At 34.2% G+C, this 22817-nt stretch overlaps 1 protein-coding gene across 3 annotated transcripts in view; it reads left to right on the top strand.

Moving 5' to 3' along the window:
• The window catches only part of LOC129006014 (putative uncharacterized protein DDB_G0285869), a 48582-nt gene extending 28127 nt beyond the window's left edge, over positions 1–20455 (top strand). For 2 of the 3 annotated variants that reach the window (XM_054435103.1, XM_054435102.1), the window contains exons 7-10: positions 5356–5546; positions 14945–15012; positions 15567–15700; positions 18104–20455. In XM_054435103.1, the coding sequence (XP_054291078.1) occupies positions 5356–5546; positions 14945–15012; positions 15567–15700; positions 18104–18123 (413 nt within the window). In that variant the 3' untranslated portion in view covers positions 18124–20455. Of the gene's footprint in view, positions 1–5355; positions 5551–14944; positions 15013–15566; positions 15701–18103 lie in introns of all 3 variants that reach the window. The other variant, XR_008491889.1, reaches the window with a different exon arrangement.
• The last annotated feature ends 2362 nt before the right edge of the window (positions 20456–22817 follow it).

The following is a 22817-nucleotide window of genomic DNA, read 5'->3' as shown; positions in this document are numbered from 1 at the left end:
GTAACACAGAAGAGTTTAATGTAGACTCCCTCTTATCCAGACACCTTTTAACTGGACAATTTTTACCAGCCCATTGGTTTAACCTGACTAGATTGGCAAGAAGTGAGCGGTACTGAAACGACTGTTCTCGTGGGAAAGATTTGAGACCAGTGATCACGTATCTAAATACAATGCTCTCCTAAATTAAAGTCGAATAGGACAGTACCGGTACACGGTTTCCGTTTTAACAAGTTTTTGGGGACGTCGGTTTAACCAGAAAAACCGTTATCTGGACTAGCCTCGGTCCCGAGGAGTCTGGATAAGAGGGAGTCTACTGTACTTTCAGTATTCTGCCATTCTGCCTATATCAATCAGGCCTTGGGTCTGTCTAGCCTTCCAAGCCATTTAACAAAATACAAATTTTGTTAACTATCATAATTTAATAACAGTAGAAGTAGGTTTAGGTTCACTATTTTTTGATGAGGTGTTGTCTTGATTTCATAAAAAAGTGCTAAATCTTTAAATAAAAGGTACTAGCAAAGCTTCAAGTTACTGTAAAAGGTGTTATAGACTATCCTAATTTATCATGTAATGATAACAATAACATATTTAGGGGTGGATAAAATGAATTTCAATTGATTTCATAAATACCCAAAATACCCGGGTATTTATGGATTTTGGGTATTTACCCGGGTAAATACCCAGGGTATTTACCCTGAGTTTTAAATACCTGGGTATTTTACATCACTAGTCTAAAGTTTTCATTAGATCCAGTCCCATTGTAACCGAGAACAAATTCGATACCTTGTCTCAAAATGTTCCTAGTCTATCAAAGGCAAATAATCAGTATGTTAGCCTAAATAAAAAACCTCAGATAAAAAAAACCTCAACATAACAAAGATAAAGTTGAAAAGGTGTTTTCAAATAAAGTTAAAGTGACTGTGTATGGTGATAGCCAAAGTAGAAATGTAGGCTACAAACTTAACCAAATTAATCAGGATGAGATCACTGCTGTTGGAACAGTTATGCCGAATGCATGCATTAATCAAGTGGCAGAAACAGCGCGGCTTTCAAAGTCCAATGATGATGTAATTGTCCTCATTGCAGGAACTAATGATGCACTGCGGAAAGATCTCTCTCCTATATACTCAGCCTTAGAAGAGAAAATCAAGAGTATTAGTTAAAATAAAACTCTCATTGTAACTACAGTACCACCAAGATTTGATGTAGGCAAGAAGCATGAAGTTCATGATGAAATTTGTCTTGCTAACAACTACATAAGAGAGCTAGTGGATAGAATTAATAAGGTACACCTGGTTGATTTGGATATTTTGAGCAGAAATCACTTCACCCGTAAAGGTCTTCACTTGAATAGCACAGGCAAGTACAAATTAGCGAAACAAATTTATTTCAAACTTAAACAGCTTTTTGGAAAAAACAAAGAAAAATCACGCCCTCCCAGCACTACTGTGGACAGTACAGTAAGCAACGCAAAGATAAGGATTATTGAGACACACATGTCTTCTGTCATTGAGCAGTTTCAAGAAGACAGATCTGTTGGATTTGCCCACAGCATTTCTGGCGACTTTAATGATGAGCGACGTATGACGGCAGGTGTAGCAGTTGTGTTTGCTAAGTACTTCAAGAAGCCTTCTGCTGACCAGTGCATCACAGACCACCTTACACTGCAGGAAAGTCAATCTGGAGCTCTTGTGTACAGTCTTGTTACTAAAGACAAGTATTATGGCAAGCCCACCCGCCAGGACTATGAAACCGCATTTGAGCACTTAACACAAGACTTCAAAAAGAGAAACCTGAAACACTTAATATGCTCTCCCATTGGGTGTGTGAGAGACAATGTGCTTCCAAAAGACTTTATATCCAATATAATTAAATTTCAAAAGCATACTCTAGCAAAAATTACTATAGTTTCTTACTTTCAAAAGTCTTTTAGAAAATTAAGAAATGATTTGTCACACAGAGATTTTACAAGTGAACTTCATAAGCTAGTAAATGAATTGGCTCCTGCACAGACTTCAACTAACACCCTACTCAACACCACAAACGGCCCGGCTACCTCAACTAGAGCAAATATCACTTTACCAGCAGACAACTATTCCCCGGTTCCATCTTCCACAACTGCACGTGACCAGACAAGCGATACAGATACTTGCCACTCTTCGACACCCAAGGTGAGGGGTCACCACCTGGAGAGCTATGCTGCTGCACTTCAAGACTGCCTGCCCATATCGCCAGTGATAAGTGGTCAACAAAGTGAGAGTGAAAAGCAGAGCAAAGTGTGTTTTTTAGGCTAATGCAAGTTAATGTATGTTGTATTAGAAACAAAATTTTAGAGTTGGAAGATTTATGCATTGATAAGAATGTCAACTTAATGTGTATCTCTGAGCATTGGTTACAAGAAAATAATGTTAATGTTTTTATTCCTAAAAATTTTATTCCTGCAACTGTAGTCTGTAGAAAAGCCAGGAAAAATGGTGGTGTAGGAATTTATATTTCAAATTCAATTAAATATTCAGTTATTGATGTTACACAGTTTTACTCTGAGATGAATTTTGAATGTTGTTGTGTTAAATTACTCGATAACAATGTTACTATTTTAAGTATTTACAGATCTCCAAATGGTGATGTTGATATTTTCCAGACTGAATTTGAACATGCCTTGAAAAAAATACTAAAACATGATCAAAAACTTATTATTGCTGGTGATTTCAACATTGAAATGGGTGTTGGATGTGAAAATAATACAGTTTCCCTAAGATTTTTAAACCTTCTACGATCTTTTAATCTCTTTCCTTCAAATAATCAACCAACTCGCAATAACTCCTGTATAGATAACATAATTGTCAATTTTAATAGGAATCTGTTTGACATCACATTGGGAGATCACTGTTTTTCTGATCATGTACCACTTTTATTTAATATGTATTCTGCTACCAACTCTCTCAGAAGTAAAATACAACCTGGCAGTACATATATTAGATTACAAAAAAATGAAAATGTTGACTTATTTAAATATAATTTAGAAAAACAAAATTGGCAAATGATTGATGATTTTAAACAAAATAAAATTAATGTTCAGACGTTATTTGATGATTTTTTTAAGAAGTATGTTAATTTATGGCATTTTTGTTCTCCTTTGATTAAAGTAACTGATAAGGTTGCATGTAAAAAATCCAAAATTATTAATTGGTATACTCCTTCATTAGCAGAAACAAAAAGTAAAATGTTAACTCTGTACACAATTTATAAGAATATGCTTAAGCAAGGTTCAGAGCACTGTCAGGCTGCTTATAATGTTTATTTGCAACAAAAAAGATTATATCAAAGGGAACTTCTGCAAGCTAAAAAAATTGATGTGGAGCAGTATATAAGCAATGCCTCAAATTCCTGCAAGGCTGCATGGAAAGTTATAAGCAGTGAGTTTTCTCCAACTCACAGTTCTGATGTCAATTTAGATCCAGATGAATTTAACAATTTCTTTATAGACTCAATAAATCAGTTAAGCAAAGGAACTAATCTTGGTCCCAATAATCCAGTAGAACTCTTGAGTAGTATTCCAAAAAACACAACAATGTTCACATGGTCAGAAATTTCCTCAACTGATGTAATACAAGTAGTATCTAAATTCTCCAACTCTAATTCAATGGATTATTATTGGCTGTCTAACACAATACTGAAACAAACCATCCATATAATAAGTGAGCCACTTGCTTTTATTTTTAACAAATGTATGTCAGAAGGATACTTTTCCTCATTGCTCAAAATATCTAAAGTCATTCCAGTTTTTAAAAAAAGTGATAAAAATTTACATCAAAATTACAGACCTATCTCTATTATTCCGATATTCTCTAAAATATTTGAATCTCTAATGTACAATCAACTTAGTTATTTTTTCGAGTCCCAACATTTATTTTCTGAATGCCAGCATGGTTTCCGTCCTGGTAAGTCTACCACCTCGGCAGTACTTAACTTAACAGATTTATCACTAAATGCATTTGAAAATAAGGAGTCGGTTTCGCTAGTTTTGTGTGATCTCAGTAAAGCTTTTGATAGTGTTCCTTTTGATGTATTACTACGTAAATTATCATATTATGGCATTGAAGATGGCACAATAAAAATTATTCAATCATATTTGTATGACAGAAAACAGTATGTATCAGTTAAAAATAAATGTTCTGCTATGAAACCTGTAGAGACCGGTGTCCCTCAGGGTTCTGTTTTAGGCCCTTTCTTTTTCTTAGTATACATAAACGACTTGTCTCAAAATCTCAATATCCATTCAATAATTTATGCTGATGACACCACTTTACTAGCCAGTCACAAAAACTTAGAGTACCTGAAACAGGTCACTGCAGAAGCTGAAAAACAGGCTCTTGCTTGGTTTTCTTCAAATGAGCTACATTCTAATCTTGAAAAGACACAATATTTGACATTGAGTCTCAAGCAGGAAATTAGTCTAGATTCTGTCAAGCTTTTAGGATTTCACATTGATTCAAAATTAAGTTGGTCAAATCATATTGAGGCGGTTTGCAAAAAGTTATCAAGAGTAGATTGCTTATTATGGAAATTAAAAAAATTTGTTAACCAAGAATATTTGAGACTATCGTACTTTGGTCTGTTTCAGTCCCACATACTCTATGGCATTCTAGTTTGGGGACATTCCTCTCATGTAGCTGATATTTTGACGATTCAAAAAAAGGCAGTTCGTAATATTGCTAATTCAAGATCCCTATCTCATTGTAAACCTCTTTTCATACAATTAAAAATTCCAACAGTAATTAATTTGTACATTTTTCAAGTTTTACTCTACACCAAGTCAAACTTGCATTCTTTCCCCCTTAGATCTGACACTCATGAGTACAATACTAGGGGTGGAGGCAAGCTCAGCATGAAACCTCATATACTGGCTAAAACGGGTGACTCTTTCAAAATTAACTCAATTCGCTTTTTTAATAAACTACCTGATAGTGCAAAATTTGTTGATTACAATATTTTCAAAAATAGAATTTATAATTGGCTAATTCAAAATCCTTTCTACAGCATAAGTGACTTTATAAAGTGTAATATTGATGTAAATTTTAATTAAAATAAGCTACTATACCTAATTAATTGTACTTTTTATATTATTTGGATGTATCAGAAACTTGATTGTATTTGGATGATTATTTTGTAATGTATATGACGTGTCCTATTTCTTTGTAAAAAGATCAATGGAATAAATGATTCTTATTCTTATTCTTATTCTTATTGTGAGTTTCCTTTTTGGCTTTAATACTAGACGTGCCCTGCACAATTATACATACTTTAGCACACTACTGTAGCTTTACATTGTAACTTATGTACTTGTTGTTATAGGAGGCCCTCCACCACCTCCTCCGCCACCTCCTTCATTTTCTCTGGTGACTCCAGCTCCATTTATCAAGGCTAAACCAACCTCAGTCAAGACTGCGAAGGACCCTAAAGGCCCCCCACAATTCAGCATCTCCCAGGATGATATTGCCAAGATGCTGCAGAAACTGAAGAAAACCTCTTCCACTTCACGATTGGTCAGTAAGTCAAGCATGAGCTGTGTTTGATGTGTTTTTAGAATTGTTGTGTAAGATTTAATGTAAACATGTGAATTACCAGTATGAAACAGAAGTATCTTCTATATGTTGTAACGAGCCTTTTTCCTAGAGGGGGTAAATATTTGCTATTTGGCCGCGCACCGATTGTTGAGGTAAGCAAGCGGCGGCGGCGAAGCTAGCGAGCGCCTTTTGACGCCTTTTGACCCTGCTTATCAGTACCGATAAGCCTGGGATATCCTGGAACTTCAAGACAGTATATGACAGACATTCGAGTCGTGGATCCCGTACAGTGAAGATAGTGTGGTGTCTTGTGGAGACGAATGGTATACGTTGGTGGTGTACCTTTAAGCCAAATTTCATCAAAACCGGAAAAAAATTGTTCGAGTTATTTGGACACATTTTTATATCTATATATACAATTCGGACGAATAGTGTTTTTTGCCTCTGGCGACATCAAAATTATAAGTAAATCGGTCCCGTGCCCAGGTCTTACCATGCCACCTACTGTAATAGTTGATTCCCTAAAGGGAAATTCGATTAAAAGAGTCTTAGTGAATACAAACAAAAAAGCAACAGTAGTTAAATGTTATTTATGTTGTGTTTATTCCCAACATACCTGGTGTATTTGAAACAAAAACTCTTTTATTTATAATTATAATTGATTTAACATAATAAAACCAAATCTAAACTTTGTTTGTAAAAAACAATGTATTTTAGTTCAAAATTCAAAGCGATCATATGATTGATAAAATACGTAACAGTTGTTACTAGTATTTTGTTTATTGTAACACATTACTTAGAGCAATCTAATGCGCTTGGCACGAATTTATATAATTAATTGTATGGGTCGTTTCATTTTCAATATTATCAAATTGCTTTACTACACCATCAGATCACTTCACCCGACTTATTCTCACGTTTTTATAATATCCGATCCATACCCGATGTAAATTAGACTTAGCACACCTCTAGTAGTTGTGGACTCCATGGAGATATGTTATAGTCAACGGTACACACGAAAATGAAACCTTAGTTCTCGTCTTCAAAAAGTAGCATAGCGACGACGGCCCCCTAATGACCAACCCTTTCTCGAAAAAATGAGGGACTCTTTTGTCTATTTCGCGCGGACATCGCATGGACTTTCCAGATCAACATTCCTCAGACTACGTGATTCACCCTCTACATCTTGTTGACAGGCCATTACTTCCAATAGTATAATGGAGTAGTATGAAAAGTGTATGAAAAGAGTAAGAACTATCGAGGGGTTGCTTATTGAGACATTATAGATAGGGAAACAAGCATAATCAAGAACACTACTTGGACAATAAGTTTTATAAATCTGCTATATCGTAAACATTTATAAATATTGATTACTCTTGTAACTTTAACCCAAAAGAAATTTCCAGATTCTATGGAGATTCCACAAATTACCGACTACATCAATAAGGACACAATACAACTTGATAAATTTGTTTCTGAGATCTTGTTGTTCAAATTGTGCATTAGTATGTTCTATAGGAAATTTGATTGGTTTGTCTAATAAACTCAAGCTTATGAACTGCCCCTTACTGGCTGTTGCAGCAAAAAGTTGAACACATTTTAATGGCATGTCACACACTACCTGTGACTTCACTGGACCAGTGTTGTGATCAAGCGACCTGTGTTGTTCTGTGTGGTTTAGTGAAAACTTTTGTAATGTAATATCACAGTTAAATTTTTACTCTGAGACTTTTGTTATTACCGGAGACTTTACTGGACCAGTGTTGTGATCAAGCGACCTGTGTTGTTCTGTGTGGTTTAGTGAAAACTTTTGTAATGTAATATCACAGTTAAATTTTTACTCTGAGACTTTTGTTATTACCGGAGACTTTACTGGACCAGTGTTGTGATCAAGCGACCTGTGTTGTTCTGTGTGGTTTAGTGAAAACTTTTGTAACGTAATATCACAGTTAAATTTTTACTCTGAGACTTTTGTTATTACCGGAGACTTTACTGGACCAGTGTTGTGATCAAGCGACCTGTGTTGTTCTGTGTGGTTTAGTGAAAACTTTTGTAATGTAATATCACAGTTAAATTTTTACTCTGAGACTTTTGTTATTACCGGAGACTTTACTGGACCAGTGTTGTGATCAAGCGACCTGTGTTGTTCTGTGTGGTTTAGTGAAAACTTTTGTAATGTAATATCACAGTTAAATTTTTACTCTGAGACTTTTGTTATTACCGGAGACTTTACTGGACCAGTGTTGTGATCAAGCGACCTGTGTTGTTCTGTGTGGTTTAGTGAAAACTTTTGTCATGTAATATCACAGTTAAATTTTTACTCTGAGACTTTTGTTATTACCGGAGACTTTACTGGACCAGTGTTGTGATCAAGCGATCACTTTGCACCTGTATTGTTCCATGTGTGTGGTTTAGTGAAAACTTTTGTAATGTAATATCACAGTTAAATTTTTACTCTGAGACTTTTGTTATTACCGGAGACTTTACTGGACCAGTGTTGTGATCAAGCGACCTGTGTTGTTCTGTGTGGTTTAGTGAAAACTTTTGTAATGTAATATCACAGTTAAATTTTTACTCTGAGACTTTTGTTATTACCGGAGACTTTACTGGACCAGTGTTGTGATCAAGCGATCACTTTGCACCTGTATTGTTCCATGTGTGTGGTTTAGTGAAAACTTTTGTAATGTAATATCACAGTTAAATTTTTACTCTGAGACTTTTGTTATTACCGGAGACTTTACTGGACCAGTGTTGTGATCAAGCGACCTGTGTTGTTCTGTGTGGTTTAGTGAAAACTTTTGTAATGTAATATCACAGTTAAATTTTTACTCTGAGACTTTTCAGTATCTATCTTAGGCATTGAATCTATCTATCTAAATTTTATTGAATTTTTACCGGAGACTTTTCAGTTATGACTCAGACGTCGTGCGGGTCAGACGCTAGTGCCGAGCGCTCCCTTATCTTTTTAGTTATCTTTCATTGATAATGTTATAGTCAGTTATTTAAATCAAGTAGAAAGAGTGCTTTGTTATTTTATTGTTACATTTTTATTAATGTAAAGTATTTTACGCAAATAAATTCAAGTGTACGTTTTTTTTCCTCTGTTCAAATATGTCGGGAAACTGTGTAGTGTGTAACAACAAATTGCAGCAGCGTAATCTAGTTATTGCGTGTTCTGAATGTGGTAAAAGTTGTCATCTTAAATGTGTTAACATGACGAAAGAAGAACTTGATTTCATTACAAGTGAAGGACAGATTTGGCGATGCCCACCATGTGCGAAATCTAGAAGACAAATTATGCAGGCGGTGAAAGATGCGGAAGAAGGTAAGGCAAGTATCGACCAGTTAGTTTTTATGTTAGAAGAAGCAAAAGAAGACCGCAAGCGGATGGAAAAAGATATGACTAATTCGTTTGAATTTTTGCATAACTTGGTCAAAGATCAAAAGGAAGCCTTAAATGTGCAGTCACAAAAATTAAGTGAGTACATGTCTGTTATTGAGGGACTTAAACAGGAAAATGGGAATTTAAGTAAAAAAGTTAGGGAATTGGAGGTAAAATTGGATGATAGTGAGCAGTATATTAGATCTAATAATGTTGAAATCCATGGAGTTCCGGAAAAAAGTAATGAAGATGTGTACGAGACTGTAAAGACTGTCGCCAACGCCTTGGGATTATCCATCGAGAGGGAGGCTATTGATGTGTGTCACAGGTTAGGGAAAAGGACGGGTTACGACGGCCCCCCAACTATCATTGCTAGATTTGTTTGTCGTGAGGACAAACTCAATCTCTTACAAAAAAGGCGCGTAAAGCGAAACTTCAACACAAATGATCTCGGACTGTCGCAGTCGGCCGTTCCAATTTACATAAATGAAATCTTGTGCCCTGGGCGTAGGAAGGTGTACACTGCGGCCCGTCAGGCAAAGAAGGACAAAAACTACACGTATCTGTGGATCCGCAATGGAAAAATATTGATGAGGAAGGATCAATCATCGTCTGTGTGTGTGATAACGTCAATGGACGATGTTGCTAAGCTGTAAAGATGATTGTTACAATCACTTTCGATCAGAAATACTTTGGTATGTTTTCTTAGTACTTATTGTGTGTATTGTTTTATATTTATTCTTAAAGTGTTATGTTTGAATGAGCTTAGACAGCGATGGTTCATTTAATTCATGTGACAATCTAGAGGATTCTTTTGTGTTGGTTGATCAATTATTTTCTGAAGTAGGTGTGGAAGCTATTACTCTAATTAATCAAAATATTAGAAGTTTAGAGACTTTTGTTATTACCTGTGACTTCACTGGACCAGTGTTGTGATCAAGCGACCTGTGTTGTTCTGTGTGGTATAGTGAAAACTTTTGTAATGTAATATCACAGTTAAATTTTTACTCTGAGACTTTTGTTATTACCGGAGACTTTACTGGACCAGTGTTGTGATCAAGCGACCTGTGTTGTTCTGTGTGGTTTAGTGAAAACTTTTGTAATGTAATATCACAGTTAAATTTTTACTCTGAGACTTTTGTTATTACCGGAGACTTTACTGGACCAGTGTTGTGATCAAGCGATCACTTTGCACCTGTATTGTTCCATGTGTGTGGTTTAGTGAAAACTTTTGTAATGTAATATCACAGTTAAATTTTTACTCTGAGACTTTTGTTATTACCGGAGACTTTACTGGACCAGTGTTGTGATCAAGCGACCTGTGTTGTTCTGTGTGGTTTAGTGAAAACTTTTGTAGTGTAATATCACAGTTAAATTTTTACTCTGAGACTTTTGTTATTACCGGAGACTTTACTGGACCAGTGTTGTGATCAAGCGATCACTTTGCACCTGTATTGTTCCATGTGTGTGGTTTAGTGAAAACTTTTGTAATGTAATATCATAGTTAACTTTTTACTCTGAGACTTTTGTTGTTTCCATAAGGAGAGACTCGTAAATAAACAAAATCTTCATTTAACATAGTTCGCCACAAAATTTAGCAAACTGTCCCCTTGTAAGCCTAACAGACAGTATCACTTTCTCTTTCTCTTGGTGTGCTTACGATTCATATACAACTACAAAAGCTAAGTCTTCAACATTCATCTTAACTCTGAAGATTGGTAGACATTTACTGTATTGAAGTGATAGTGGTTGGTATAATATGTAATATGTTATAGAATATCCAGTTCTATCCGCAGTCAAATGTACCACACCAGACAAACAAAAACAAATATTTAACTACTTTTTTCAGGTTTGGAGTTTTATAGACTCCAAAAATCCATGTATTGTGTCATTTTACATTAAAATCATGTTCTGAAACTCCAACATTGAACCAGGAATCAGGCCTATCATAACATATGTCTATTTTCTTGGACATATCTATAAATGTTCATAATCTTAAAAGTTAAGATACAAAAACAAACATTTTCTCCAAATAAAAGTTTGATTCATTTAAAAATTATGTTAACAAAGTAAAATGGCATGTTTCATTAGACATTCCTTTAACAAAAAAATATAGGCCTACTTTTTTGTACTGTTTAAAACAGTTTAGAAAATTCCATCCTACTGATTTTATATGACAGTAACAAACCCTGAAAACAATTACCAAAGCTATGGTATTCAAAGTCTGGTCAGCTAGGGGTGGTCCTTGCTAGGGATGGTGGGGGAAGGTGTCCTTGATTTGATTGTATTGTATTTTTCTTGAATCGGCTGTCATGGTAATAGCTGGAGTGATTCCTTCTGATCTGCTCGCCATTGAACTTTTACTTTGTCTTAAAAATTGGTAGAGAAGAAGCTAAACTGGAGACTATAGCAATGTTGTGGGCCTGGGGGAGATTGACTTGAACCTAGACCAGGGTCGCCACAGTGTGTGTTCTTATCAAACCTTGGTCTATTCACTTCTACAGTAGGTTTTGTCACTGTAGATACTAATTTAGAGGTGATGATGAAAAAACATGAGGTGACACATGGTACCAACATGTCAACCAAATTCGACAAGGGAGAGAAACTTACAATAATCTCATACAATTCTCATCTAAATTATCCATCTTCACAATTTGAGCTAATCTTTTTAAAAATATTTAGATTAAAAGTTGTTGTTCATCTTGATAATTGAATCTCGGATTTACATTACCTCGCATTTAATACATAGATGTAGTAATTTATCTATTAAAATTATAATATTGATAACACAAAAGTAATATAGTTAATAGCAATAATATTTATGTCACAATTTAGTGTAATTAATATATCTATGTATTTGTTATTGTATAGTATTTTCATTTGATGCTCGTGACTCGATCCCTTGCACTCAAGCTTTGCTTCCCAGGGACCTCATTTCAGAGTATTTGACGTAAAAAAAAATTAAATATAATGTTTCTTTTTTGCATAAATTGAATTGAATTGAATTTTACAAATAAATGTTTGTGACCTTGAAAGTCATTTGAACAAAAGTGCAATGCTCCTACAACCTTTTTTCACAATCTTGTATATTAATTACAATTAGTTTTATATCTTCTTCTAAATAATAATGTTTGTAGATATTAGCCTAGACACCTATTTACTATCAATATTTTTACCTTTTTGGTAGCCTAAGGTGTCCAAAATTCTTATCTCCTGCGAGACGCGTTTCGCATTAATTACAATGCATCTTCAGTCGCTGTCACAGGTCTCAACATTGCCCACAGAAGTGGTTGTCACAATTTATAAAACGTATTAACATAACCGTACAGTTCACGAAACATATATGTATATACAGTTTTACGACCATGGTCACACACGTACTGTACATCAAGCGAGCGGGAGAAGACACGCAATACCGCACAAGGTTGTAGGCCTACTGGTCATTCCTCCCTTATCCAGGGCCGGATTTCCCAATAGGCCCGGTAGGCCCGGGCCTATGGGCGCGAGCTCCCAGAGGGCGCAATGGCGAGAATTTTTTTTAATATCTAAAAATAAAAATAAATAGTCATAGATGATTAAAAAATCTCTGGCTAATAAAGCATTCTGATTCTGAAGTTCATAGAAAGAAATAATTGTTAGAAGATTTAAACTATTTTTCAGAATAAACGCATCAATTTCGTTACAACATTGGTACGTGAGTAGGCTGTAGGGATGTTGACGAGCGCCCGAGCTGTACGCATCGTATAGCCACTGCATTGCCACTATGTTGGCTCGGTACCTCGATGGCTACTGATCGGAGTAATTAGGGGCGCATGCGTGCTAGACACTGTTACCACCAAACACACAAAACAAATAACTCACAAAACAAAAGTTATTGACTAATATTTTGATTAGTTTACAACAATCTGCAGGATCAAGATAAAATATACAGGGTGTCCCGGAACTCTCTACCAATATTTTAGGGCATTGTTCCTGGGTACGAAACATAACTAAATATCATATTTAAATTGTCCGGAAGTCCTTAGTTACTCAGAAAGCCGCCATTTTGTTTTTTTCACTTATTAATTTTTTTCTGAAAATTGGTTAAACATACGAAGTTGAAACTTTGCACAAACATTTATGACAACTAGACAAAGCTACAAAAAATTATGACGATTTTTCAAATGCATAAAACAAAATGGCGGCTGTTTAAAATGTTGTTTCTTAAATTACTCAAAAACCGTTGATTTTACAAAAATGTTACAAGTATAACTTTTTTAAGGCAATTTTATTACAAATCGATCGACACCTTAATCTTTAAGATCGGACGAGTATTAACTGAGATATGACAGTTTTAGTGATACGTGACCGCTTTCAGCATGCGCTGCAACTAATATCCGGCGGTCACTTATCACGAAAACTACCATATCTCAAGTAATACTCGTCCGATCTTAAAGATTAAGGTGTCGATCGATTTGTAATAAAATTGCCTTAAAACAGTCATACTTGTAAAATTTTTTTAAAATCAATGGTTTTCGAGTAATTTAAGAAACAAAATTTTAAACAGCCGCCATTTTGTTTTATGAATTTGAAAAATCGTCATAATTTTTTTGTAGCTTTGCCTAGTTGTCATAAATGTTTGTGCAAAGTTTCAGCTTCGTATGTTTAGCCAATTTTCAGAAAAAAATTAATAAGTGAAAAAAACAAAATGGCGGCTATCTGAGTAACTAAGGACTTCCGGACAATTTAAATATGATATTTAAATATGTTTCTTACCCAGGAACAATGCCCTAAAATATTGGTAGAGAGTTCCGGGACACCCTGTATAATACGTTGTGATGAATATTAAAAAAAAGATTAATTTATCTAATTAACGAAAAAATATTAATCTCAGTTTGCAACAGGTTTTCGACAAATTCAATACCCTCCAAAGCACCATTAATACTGTAATTTTCTCCTCAGGCCTAAGGATCGGTATGGTTGGCCGGAATATTGTTCTGTAGTCTGTTTTGCTTTTGAAGTATTACCTAGATGCAGTACCACCATAGATTAAATATAATTCAAGTCGACTTCCTATCACATTGTTAATTTAAATACTTAATTTAAATGTCTAGTTCACGTTGGTGACACTGGACGTTAGTTTTGACGTACGGTACTTTTGTTTCTATTATTTTAGGGTTAGTTCTATGATGTGTTTTAATTTCTTTTGTAATATAACCAGGAGACAACCTATTGTTTATGATTATATCGTTTTATTTTGGATAAACTAAGTTTAAATAAAAAGAATTGTTTTCAGCTCATCCATTATGATGACAAATCTACTAGTACCACTAATAATCTATGGTATCACGTACTGTATGGAGTTCATGTTTTTGGGCCTGAAATTGGGATCAATGGCCATGTTTTTTGCAGGAATGCTCGGTGGATTGAGTTATTTTGTTTCAGCCCCACAAACGTAGGCATTTACTAAAAGCATAAGATTGCTAAAAGTGTTTAACACGGCATTTTGTTAAGGCTAAATGAGTCAATTCTTCAAAAAAACTTGCAATGATAAATTATAGCAATTAACTCAGGCCTATGGGCATGATAACTTTGACCAGACTAGGGGGCGGAAAATTATTTGGGCCTAGGGGCGCCGAAATGCTAAATCCGGCCCTGCCCTTATCTTGTCTTAATCAGCTGTTGTGTTATCCGTGGTAACCTCTTCCCCCTCTAGTCTACTGTACAGATGAAAGGTAACTTTATCAGAAAAGTCTTCTTTAACATTTAATAAGCTATGTCTACCCATTGAAGTGACCTTTTTGAAAATAAAATACTCCTCCCATATTTTCGACCTTTGAGCGTTATCAGAGGCTTTTAGCACATTTAGCGATTTATCAAAACTTATATTGTGTCTCGCAGGAGATAAGAATTTTGGACACCCTAGGCTACCAAAAAGGTAAAAATATTGATAATAAATAATAATGGTAAAATCCAGCTATTTGCTTGTTGGGTAAATTATTGAAAATGATTGCAGTTGGGTTCTGGAAACAACGTACCAAGGAAAACGCCTCCAAGAAGGAAACTCTTTGGGAAAACACCAGGGTATGTTAAAATTTAAATTAATACAGTTAAGTTTGGTAGAATCTAGTTTAAAAAATGTTTAGTAAAAATTGGTGGAAATATTCTTGACAAATAGATTTTTTACAGTTCAGTAAGTAATCTTGTGATGTTCATTCAACATGCAACCGAACATGTCATGTCCTGTCAATTAGACCCCTTCTGTTAATTGATTCGATCCAAAGTATTATTTAATTTTAAGTTACACTTACACTTCTCATAACTTAACTAGTCACAAGTAGAGATGGCCAAGATCTCAAAATTACCAAGATTTCGGAAATCACGTTTTACTTCAAAGATTTTAACTTATTTCAAGTGTTTAATTTATTTCAACAAATGATTTGGTTTTGAATTATGACGAAACCCAAATTGCCTTAAAAGAGTCTAAATATGTAACTTTAAAAACAATAAGAATGTCAAATGGATAAGACATAAGATGGAATCTATAGTGGTTGTGGGTGTTAACCAATAACCATGTCGTCTGTGGAAACAGCTGCCCGTAAACCACTATGGATTCTAATGAAACAGACTTTTTTTAGGCACTCAAGGAATCGACGAAGCTTCACATCCCTGTCACCAGGAGATGACCGCACCAGACACAAAACACCACTCAGTAGCATATCATCTTCACCAGCTCACACTGATGTCGATGTCAATGAAAATGCCGAAAATGGTAAGTACCCGTGATCTAAAACCCTAAAACTGTGAGTCGTGAATTTTGTTAACCATGACAAAAAAAATTTAATGGAATTTCCCAACTAAACTTTAAACTTTACTTTAAACTAAACTTTACTTTCATTACTTTGTGACTTAACATTTAATACAAATTTTAGAATCTACAACATTCTGGGTAACATCCTGATAATCTCATGGCAGCATTATTAATTTTGACTTGAACAATCTTTGAAGATGGATTCTGCCAACACTTTAATACAGGTACCCACTCAACCGTGAAAAGACCTAGGATGTGTTGTGAATTTTAGGGTCAACCCTTTTAACTTGATTCCACAAAACTGTTGATACCAACTCAATACTTTTTACTGGATCCTTGGTGAAATCTTTATTATTTACGGTAGGGGTCTGCGGTACAGAAAATATAAGGTCGGTACGGTACGCGGCTACCCGTATTTTTGCGGTTTTTTTCTCAGAACTGTATTTAAACCATTATTTTTAATTTTAATTCATTGGTAAAGGCTTTACCTTTATTACTCTGAGATACTTTGAATAGCAATGATAAAGTGGTTTTAAAATTACCTTTTGTAATGTTGCATATTTGCGACGCCCGGTCTACAGTGAAGACAATAGTGAAAATTATCATAGTTTTCTTGAAATAGACTAAACGTCGCATATATGCGACAGTTCATTTTTTTTGGTGTTTTAAGGTGAAAGTAAGTAAAAAAATAAACAGATTATTCAAGAACAGATTGTAACTGAACAAATATAAAAGCTACATAGGATAATGCAGCATATATACTGCATACATACATACAGTGATGCAGAAAAATAAAGACCAGTTTTTCCAACTATTATATGACGTCACCAATCATCATATCCACAGACCAAGCGACGCAGTTGTCCTGTGATCTCTGTAGACCACTGCAGGGAATTCAGTGCCTTCAAATAGACAACTACAAAGATATAAGCATTTTAATAACACTAGAACCCCGACGCAAATATGCGTCGGCAGTCTATTTTGCGACGGCAGTCTATGGGTGGAAACCGGCCGTCGCATATGTGCGTCGCTGGTCCATGTGAATAGAAAATTTCGTACTATTGCAGTTGCGAACGTGTTAAACTTATAAAAACAGAAAATTTCGTACTATTGCAGTAGCGAACGTGTTAAACTTATAAAAACATATAAAAGTATTCAGTACGAAGACAGTGTAGTTGCCAGCTGTTCACATTCAACAGACGACAATGAAAAACTGAAGGTTATGATGAAGAAATGGCAAAGAGCATCTTTTTTTATCAGCTTCAAAACTTATTATAAGATAGATACAACTCTTGCAAAGTTTTTTTCTGAAACTAAAATTTGGATTACCACAGAGTAAGATTACAGTAGACTCCCTCTTACCCGGACACCTTTTAACCAGACATCGGTTTAACCGGACAATTGTTATCAGCACATTAGTTTAACCGGACTAGATCGGCAGGAAGTGGGCAATACTGAAACGACTGTTCTCGTGGGAAAGATTTGAGACCAGTGATCACGTGTAATACAATGCTCTCCTAAATTTAAATCGAATATCACAGTAAACAGTCCGTTTTAACGAGTTTAACCGGAAAACCGGAAAAACCAGTTATCCGGACTGGTCTCGGTCCGGTTAGTATTGTCTTTTCATTTACAAAGTTAACATCCACACATATCAATCATTAGTTTATCTCAGGCTCAATCCAATTTTCTTAGTATATTTTAAACCTCTTCCAAAGAATCAAAAGACTTAGGCCTAGACCTAATTATTTAAGAGGGCCTATACATCACCCTAGTAATAAATGATGAAGATCGTAAACAAACATCTGATAAGACTTTATGTGCTCAGAATCAACTACTGTAGACTACGATAGTAAATTGAAAGTAATTTATTATTATAATAGGCTGTACCGAACCGAACTTGTACCACGTAAAATGATGTAGGCCTACTGAAACCGCAGACCCCTAATTAACGGTCATCGTGATGACACGGTGGAGTGATTGTGATTATCTGCTTCCACGACTGCCATGATATTGATAATGTTCAACCCACAAACTTTATATTTATTTTATTATTATAATTACAAACACAGCCAATCCATTGTTTTACATATATTTTAGCTAATAATCAATGGATTGACTTGTATCAAGTATAGATGTAGAGTTGAAGATGTCAGCTATCATACTAACTTGCCCGTAATATTGTTTGTTCAGTTGACATGATGGAATACAGGTAGTGTGACAGTCAATGGCAGCAATATCCTGGTGTCCGCCACTAAATGTTGTCAGTACAGTTCACTCTTGTACTGTACATTCCAAGCACGTAGGCCACCAACCTCTTAAAAAGAAATTATTATGAATTTATTACAAAATTGTATTTTGTAGGCTGTGACCAGCAGAAGTGAGAATACAAAGTTACCTGACAACTTCCCATTCCAGGAAAAGAAGATAATTTTACCAGTGAACTGTGTACTTCACCATGTAAAAAACACAGACAGACCTAAGTACACTGCTCATTACCTCTGTGATATGTAGTCTTTTATTCTAGTCTTTAACTAACTTGACGATCATATCTCTTTGATTTTGTACTAACTCTGTATGTACTTTTTTATTCTAGTCTTTGTTACTAATGATACTTTTTTTCAACCCAATGAGTGAGATTTCATAAAATAACAGCCTTAAAGCTTTGTACGGGTAAGGAACACCTCTATTTTGACAGCTAATTGTATATTGGTTTTTTTAATAATAGTTATTTTTCACTAAATTATTTCTGAAATAATTAATCTAAATAAATGAGAGTTTTTTTGCACTAACCCAAATTTTTGTTATAAATGTGTTTTCCTCTGGCACATAAAGTGAAAAGGCTGAATAAAAAAAGCTAAATAAAATAAAATAATTGAATAAAAATTAAAAATACATGTTGTGGTTTGGTAAAATACAGTGATTTTAGATTGCATAATTGTTCTTAGTTTACTTGAAAAAAATCATGTCAATAATGTCTTTGACCTGAGAAGATATAGTCTCTGAATTGTTGATATTGAATTAGTCTCTAACTTCTTCATCTTTTGGTTTAAAAGTTCAACCAGACCTGAAACGTTTATATTTTCTTCATTATCATCTCAAGCTGACAGGAAAAATTTTATTGTGTAGCTGGCTGTTAATGGCTTTGCCCAAAACCACTCATTTATGTTCGGTGTTGAATTTTTCCCTTCCTTAGTATAAATGACAAAGGTGTTTTTATTTCTTAAGTTGTTTGTATAGTCTTCATGTTCGCAAATAGTTTATTTTGCTAAGAAATGGTTGTATTACATTGTATTACATGGTTGTATTACATGTATTGTGTTTTGAAAGAATATTTTATCACTATGTTTAATTAAGGAAGAAGACAGACAGAGAAAATTTCATTGTGTAGCAGTTAACAGGGTTAAAGCGGAAACCACTCCTTTTTGTTTGGTCACATTGTTTTGTTTTCCTTGTTAAAAATGTTTTTGGTTCATTCAATTTGATCATAGTGTTTTGTTTTATTTAATCTATGTTGTTTTATTAAAACTACATAATCATTTGCAAACAAGAGAGTGGACAAGTATTGGTTTTATTTGAAACTACAAGAGTGCTTAATTCATTGATATTTTATAGTTGTAAATACATGTTGTCTGTAAAACATGGGATGTATAAAATTTATCCAATCATTTCAACTCTGTTTAATGTATTTTCTCACGTATTACATGACTATTCAAGTTTTTTTGAAAACTTTACAGAGTTTTGAGTTTGTTGCACTGTGTTCTTGCATATTCCATCTAAATTGTAACATGTACAACTTTATTAAATTAGCATCAACAACCACTTGTACTATTACCAAGAAGTAAAATTCTTTTACAAATATCATCAAGGAATTGGCTGTTATTGTTTGGAAGTCACCACTAATTTTTTTAATAGATACTTTTCATTATGTACAGTCAAGTTTCACTATCACTACAGAACTGGTGAATAATATTTACAAAATGTTCCAATTCATAATGTTTAGTCCTATTGATTTATATCATTAATTCAGCATTGAAATAGTTATGATCACAGATAACAGATTTAAGTAAAATGTTTCACAACTTAATACAAGTATTAAGACGTTTTTAGTTTGTATTAAAAATTACTCAACATTCAAATATTGGCTCTTTCACGACTACCAAAAGTGGACAAGAGCGTACTTGAATTTTGAGTTGCTTATAATTATTTGTTGTCATATACAAATATTTTATGCTTGTGTTAAGTTGTGAAACTACTCAACAAAGTCCATTTGAAAATCAAAACATTTTAGAAAATTAACCAAGCACCAGCTGTTAATTCTCAATTGTGTTTGAACTCAATTATGCCTTAACTAATACAATGTGAAAAGGTTTTGTCTGTTGGTTAATTAATAGTTGTTTTATGTTTACAAAACTTTATTGCTTCTATAAAGAAACTAAAGGTAATTGCAGCGTATAGGTTTGACAATTTTTATCCTACTATTTTTAAGGCAAATATTAGAGTAATGAATAGCTTTTTAGGCAACAACCTTAGTCTAGTCTTACTTTAATTTACTCTAAATATTTCCTCTAAATGTATCTCATTGAAATATCTTATATTTAATAAATATAAATAAATTGTATTCGTTAAAACAACATGTTATTATAATGGTTTACTAACTATTAACTTGATTTTGGAAGCAAATACTATAAAATGATTCAAAAAGAAATGTAATACTTGCCCACTTTTATTTTTATAAAACTTCTTGAAATATAATTAATTGTTAACTTAAGGTCGTATATTAATCCAGATTTAGGTAAATTAATTTAACAATTAAAAACTCTTTTCATTATCAAATATTGTGTCTCATTTTTGTACATTACAAGCAGTGTTTTATTTCAAGTTATTGTTGTAGTTGATACTGTATCCTACACATGACCCTCTTGCACAATTCCTTGCATCCCCTCTGCTATAACACAACAACACAAAGTAAAATAATATAGTCTTTATTTGGAAAAATGTCTTTCAATTATATTAATTAAAATATTTTAGAAGTCCCAAAAACCTTTTCTCGGTATATAGGTCTAGAAAACAGTTCAGTTGTGTTTTGTTTAAAGTTAATACAATAGCATTATTTCTATGAATGATTAAAGAAATAAATTAATAATGATTTGAATTTTAAATCGTACAGCTAAGTTAACCACTCTAAAGTAGTTATATACTACGTACTATATAGATTTATAAAAACTTTTGAATTCTACTATCATGTTTGATTTGCAAAATAAAATTTAGGTTTCTCGTTCAAGTAAAACATGTGAGAGTCAAAATTACAAAGTTCATCCCACAAACTTTTATAAAAAGTAGGCTGAACATGCTTGCCAGTTTTTTCTGTGTTTATTAATGTCATTGGCATTATTTTACTTGTAAGGGAACTAGCGAGATTGGTGTTGTGCCATCTCGTCCAGATTCCAAGATAGTAGGGCACAATTTATTCTCTACCCGCCAACTAGTGTCATCTTGTTCAAAATCCTATTCCATTGTTCACTTGACTCTTTAATAATTTTTAATTTTATAATTGTATTTAGGCCTATGTGTCCTTCCTCATCATGTGGTGTTAACCACTGCTAGCTAGTTCTTGTATGGTTGGAGGATTTGGTCTTCAACATGTCCGAGACTGTAAATTAGAGCTTTTGGTAATACTACTACTTTGACTAACAATTTATTGGTGAAATGAAAATGTAAAACTTTGTATTAAAGCTTGAAAATCAGAATTTATCATGATAGAATAGTTTAAGTAAAAGTATTTAATTAGTACAAATCAACTAGAAGTAAACTATACCAATTAACACATGATAACATAAATCTATAATGACAATTGTCAGTAGAGTTTCTGGGGAGGTTTTATAAGCCGTCTTGATCTGGTTGTTATTTTAGCTGAAGATTTTCCAGAGGTGTCTGGAGGAACCATTGAAAACTTTGTTATGTCTTCATCGATTCGATGATCCATCTGACCACTTGTTGATGGTTGACGTTTGTGGTTAACCGTTGAAAACTTGGTTATGTAAGTACCGTTGCCTCCATAGATTCGATTATCCATCTGACAACTTGTTGATTGTGGATGGTTGTGGTTACTTTCCTTTTGAATATTTGGCATTGGTCGCAGGTGAAACCGGTTTCTTCAAACTATGGTTCCTTTGTCAGTCAACACTTTATAAGATCGTGGTGAGTTTAGCTTTTCTACCACTTGTCCTTCACGTTCCAGATCAGATATCCAAACTTTGGTTCCTGGGTTTACATTTGATAAGGGTCGAGCACGATGTCTATAATGATTCTCCATCTCTCGGAGATGAGTGAAGTCCGCCTTTTTCTCCAGATGACATGGTAAAGTTGGCAAAATGTCCCGGTCCCGTAGTCTACGTCCATATAATAACTGCTGGGCTGTAACCATTGGCAAGTGGAGAGTTCCTGTTAGATACAAAGCTAAATATGGGTCGCCTTTGTTGTTCTTTAAAACAGTTTTTGCAATTTTGACAGCCGCCTTGGCTGAGCCATTGCTCTGATGAAACTTAGGACTGCTTGTTTTGCATAAAAAGTTGTACTCTTTGGCAAATTTTCTGAATTCAGCACTAGCGATGCCGAACTTCATTCCACTATCTGAGTATAAAACTTCAGGAATATCGTGGCGAGAAAACGTTGACTTGCATTTCTCAATAACTTCTGAGGCCTTGAGAACTGATCTGTTAAAACAATGAACCATTTGCCATCGAGCTTGAACAAATCCATCACTGCCTTTTCCCATGGACGTTTTGGAAACTCGAAAAGGAATGAGGGGCTCATTTATATTTTCCCTGTGTTTGATGCATGTTGGGCATGAAGCTACCATCATGTTTATATCTGATGCCATTCCTGGCCACCATAAACTGAATCTAGCCTTTTCTCTACATTTGGTGGCTCCTAGATGACCAATGTGTATTCTATGAAGCATTTCTTAACAAAGACTTGATGGTACTATTATTCTTGAATTGTGTAAAAGTAAGTTTTCCATCAGTGATATCCCATCTTTAACCGAGAAGTAAGGGATTAGTTGAGATGGAAGTTG

The sequence above is a fragment of the Macrosteles quadrilineatus genome, unplaced genomic scaffold (assembly GCF_028750875.1).
Source record: "Macrosteles quadrilineatus isolate MER2022 unplaced genomic scaffold, UCM_ALF_1.0 Scaffold_54__1_contigs__length_841927, whole genome shotgun sequence".
In the NCBI taxonomy this organism is placed as follows: Eukaryota; Metazoa; Arthropoda; class Insecta; order Hemiptera; family Cicadellidae; genus Macrosteles; species Macrosteles quadrilineatus.
The sequence above is the reverse complement of the archived record's forward strand: the minus strand, read 5'-3'. Positions and strand labels throughout refer to the sequence as shown.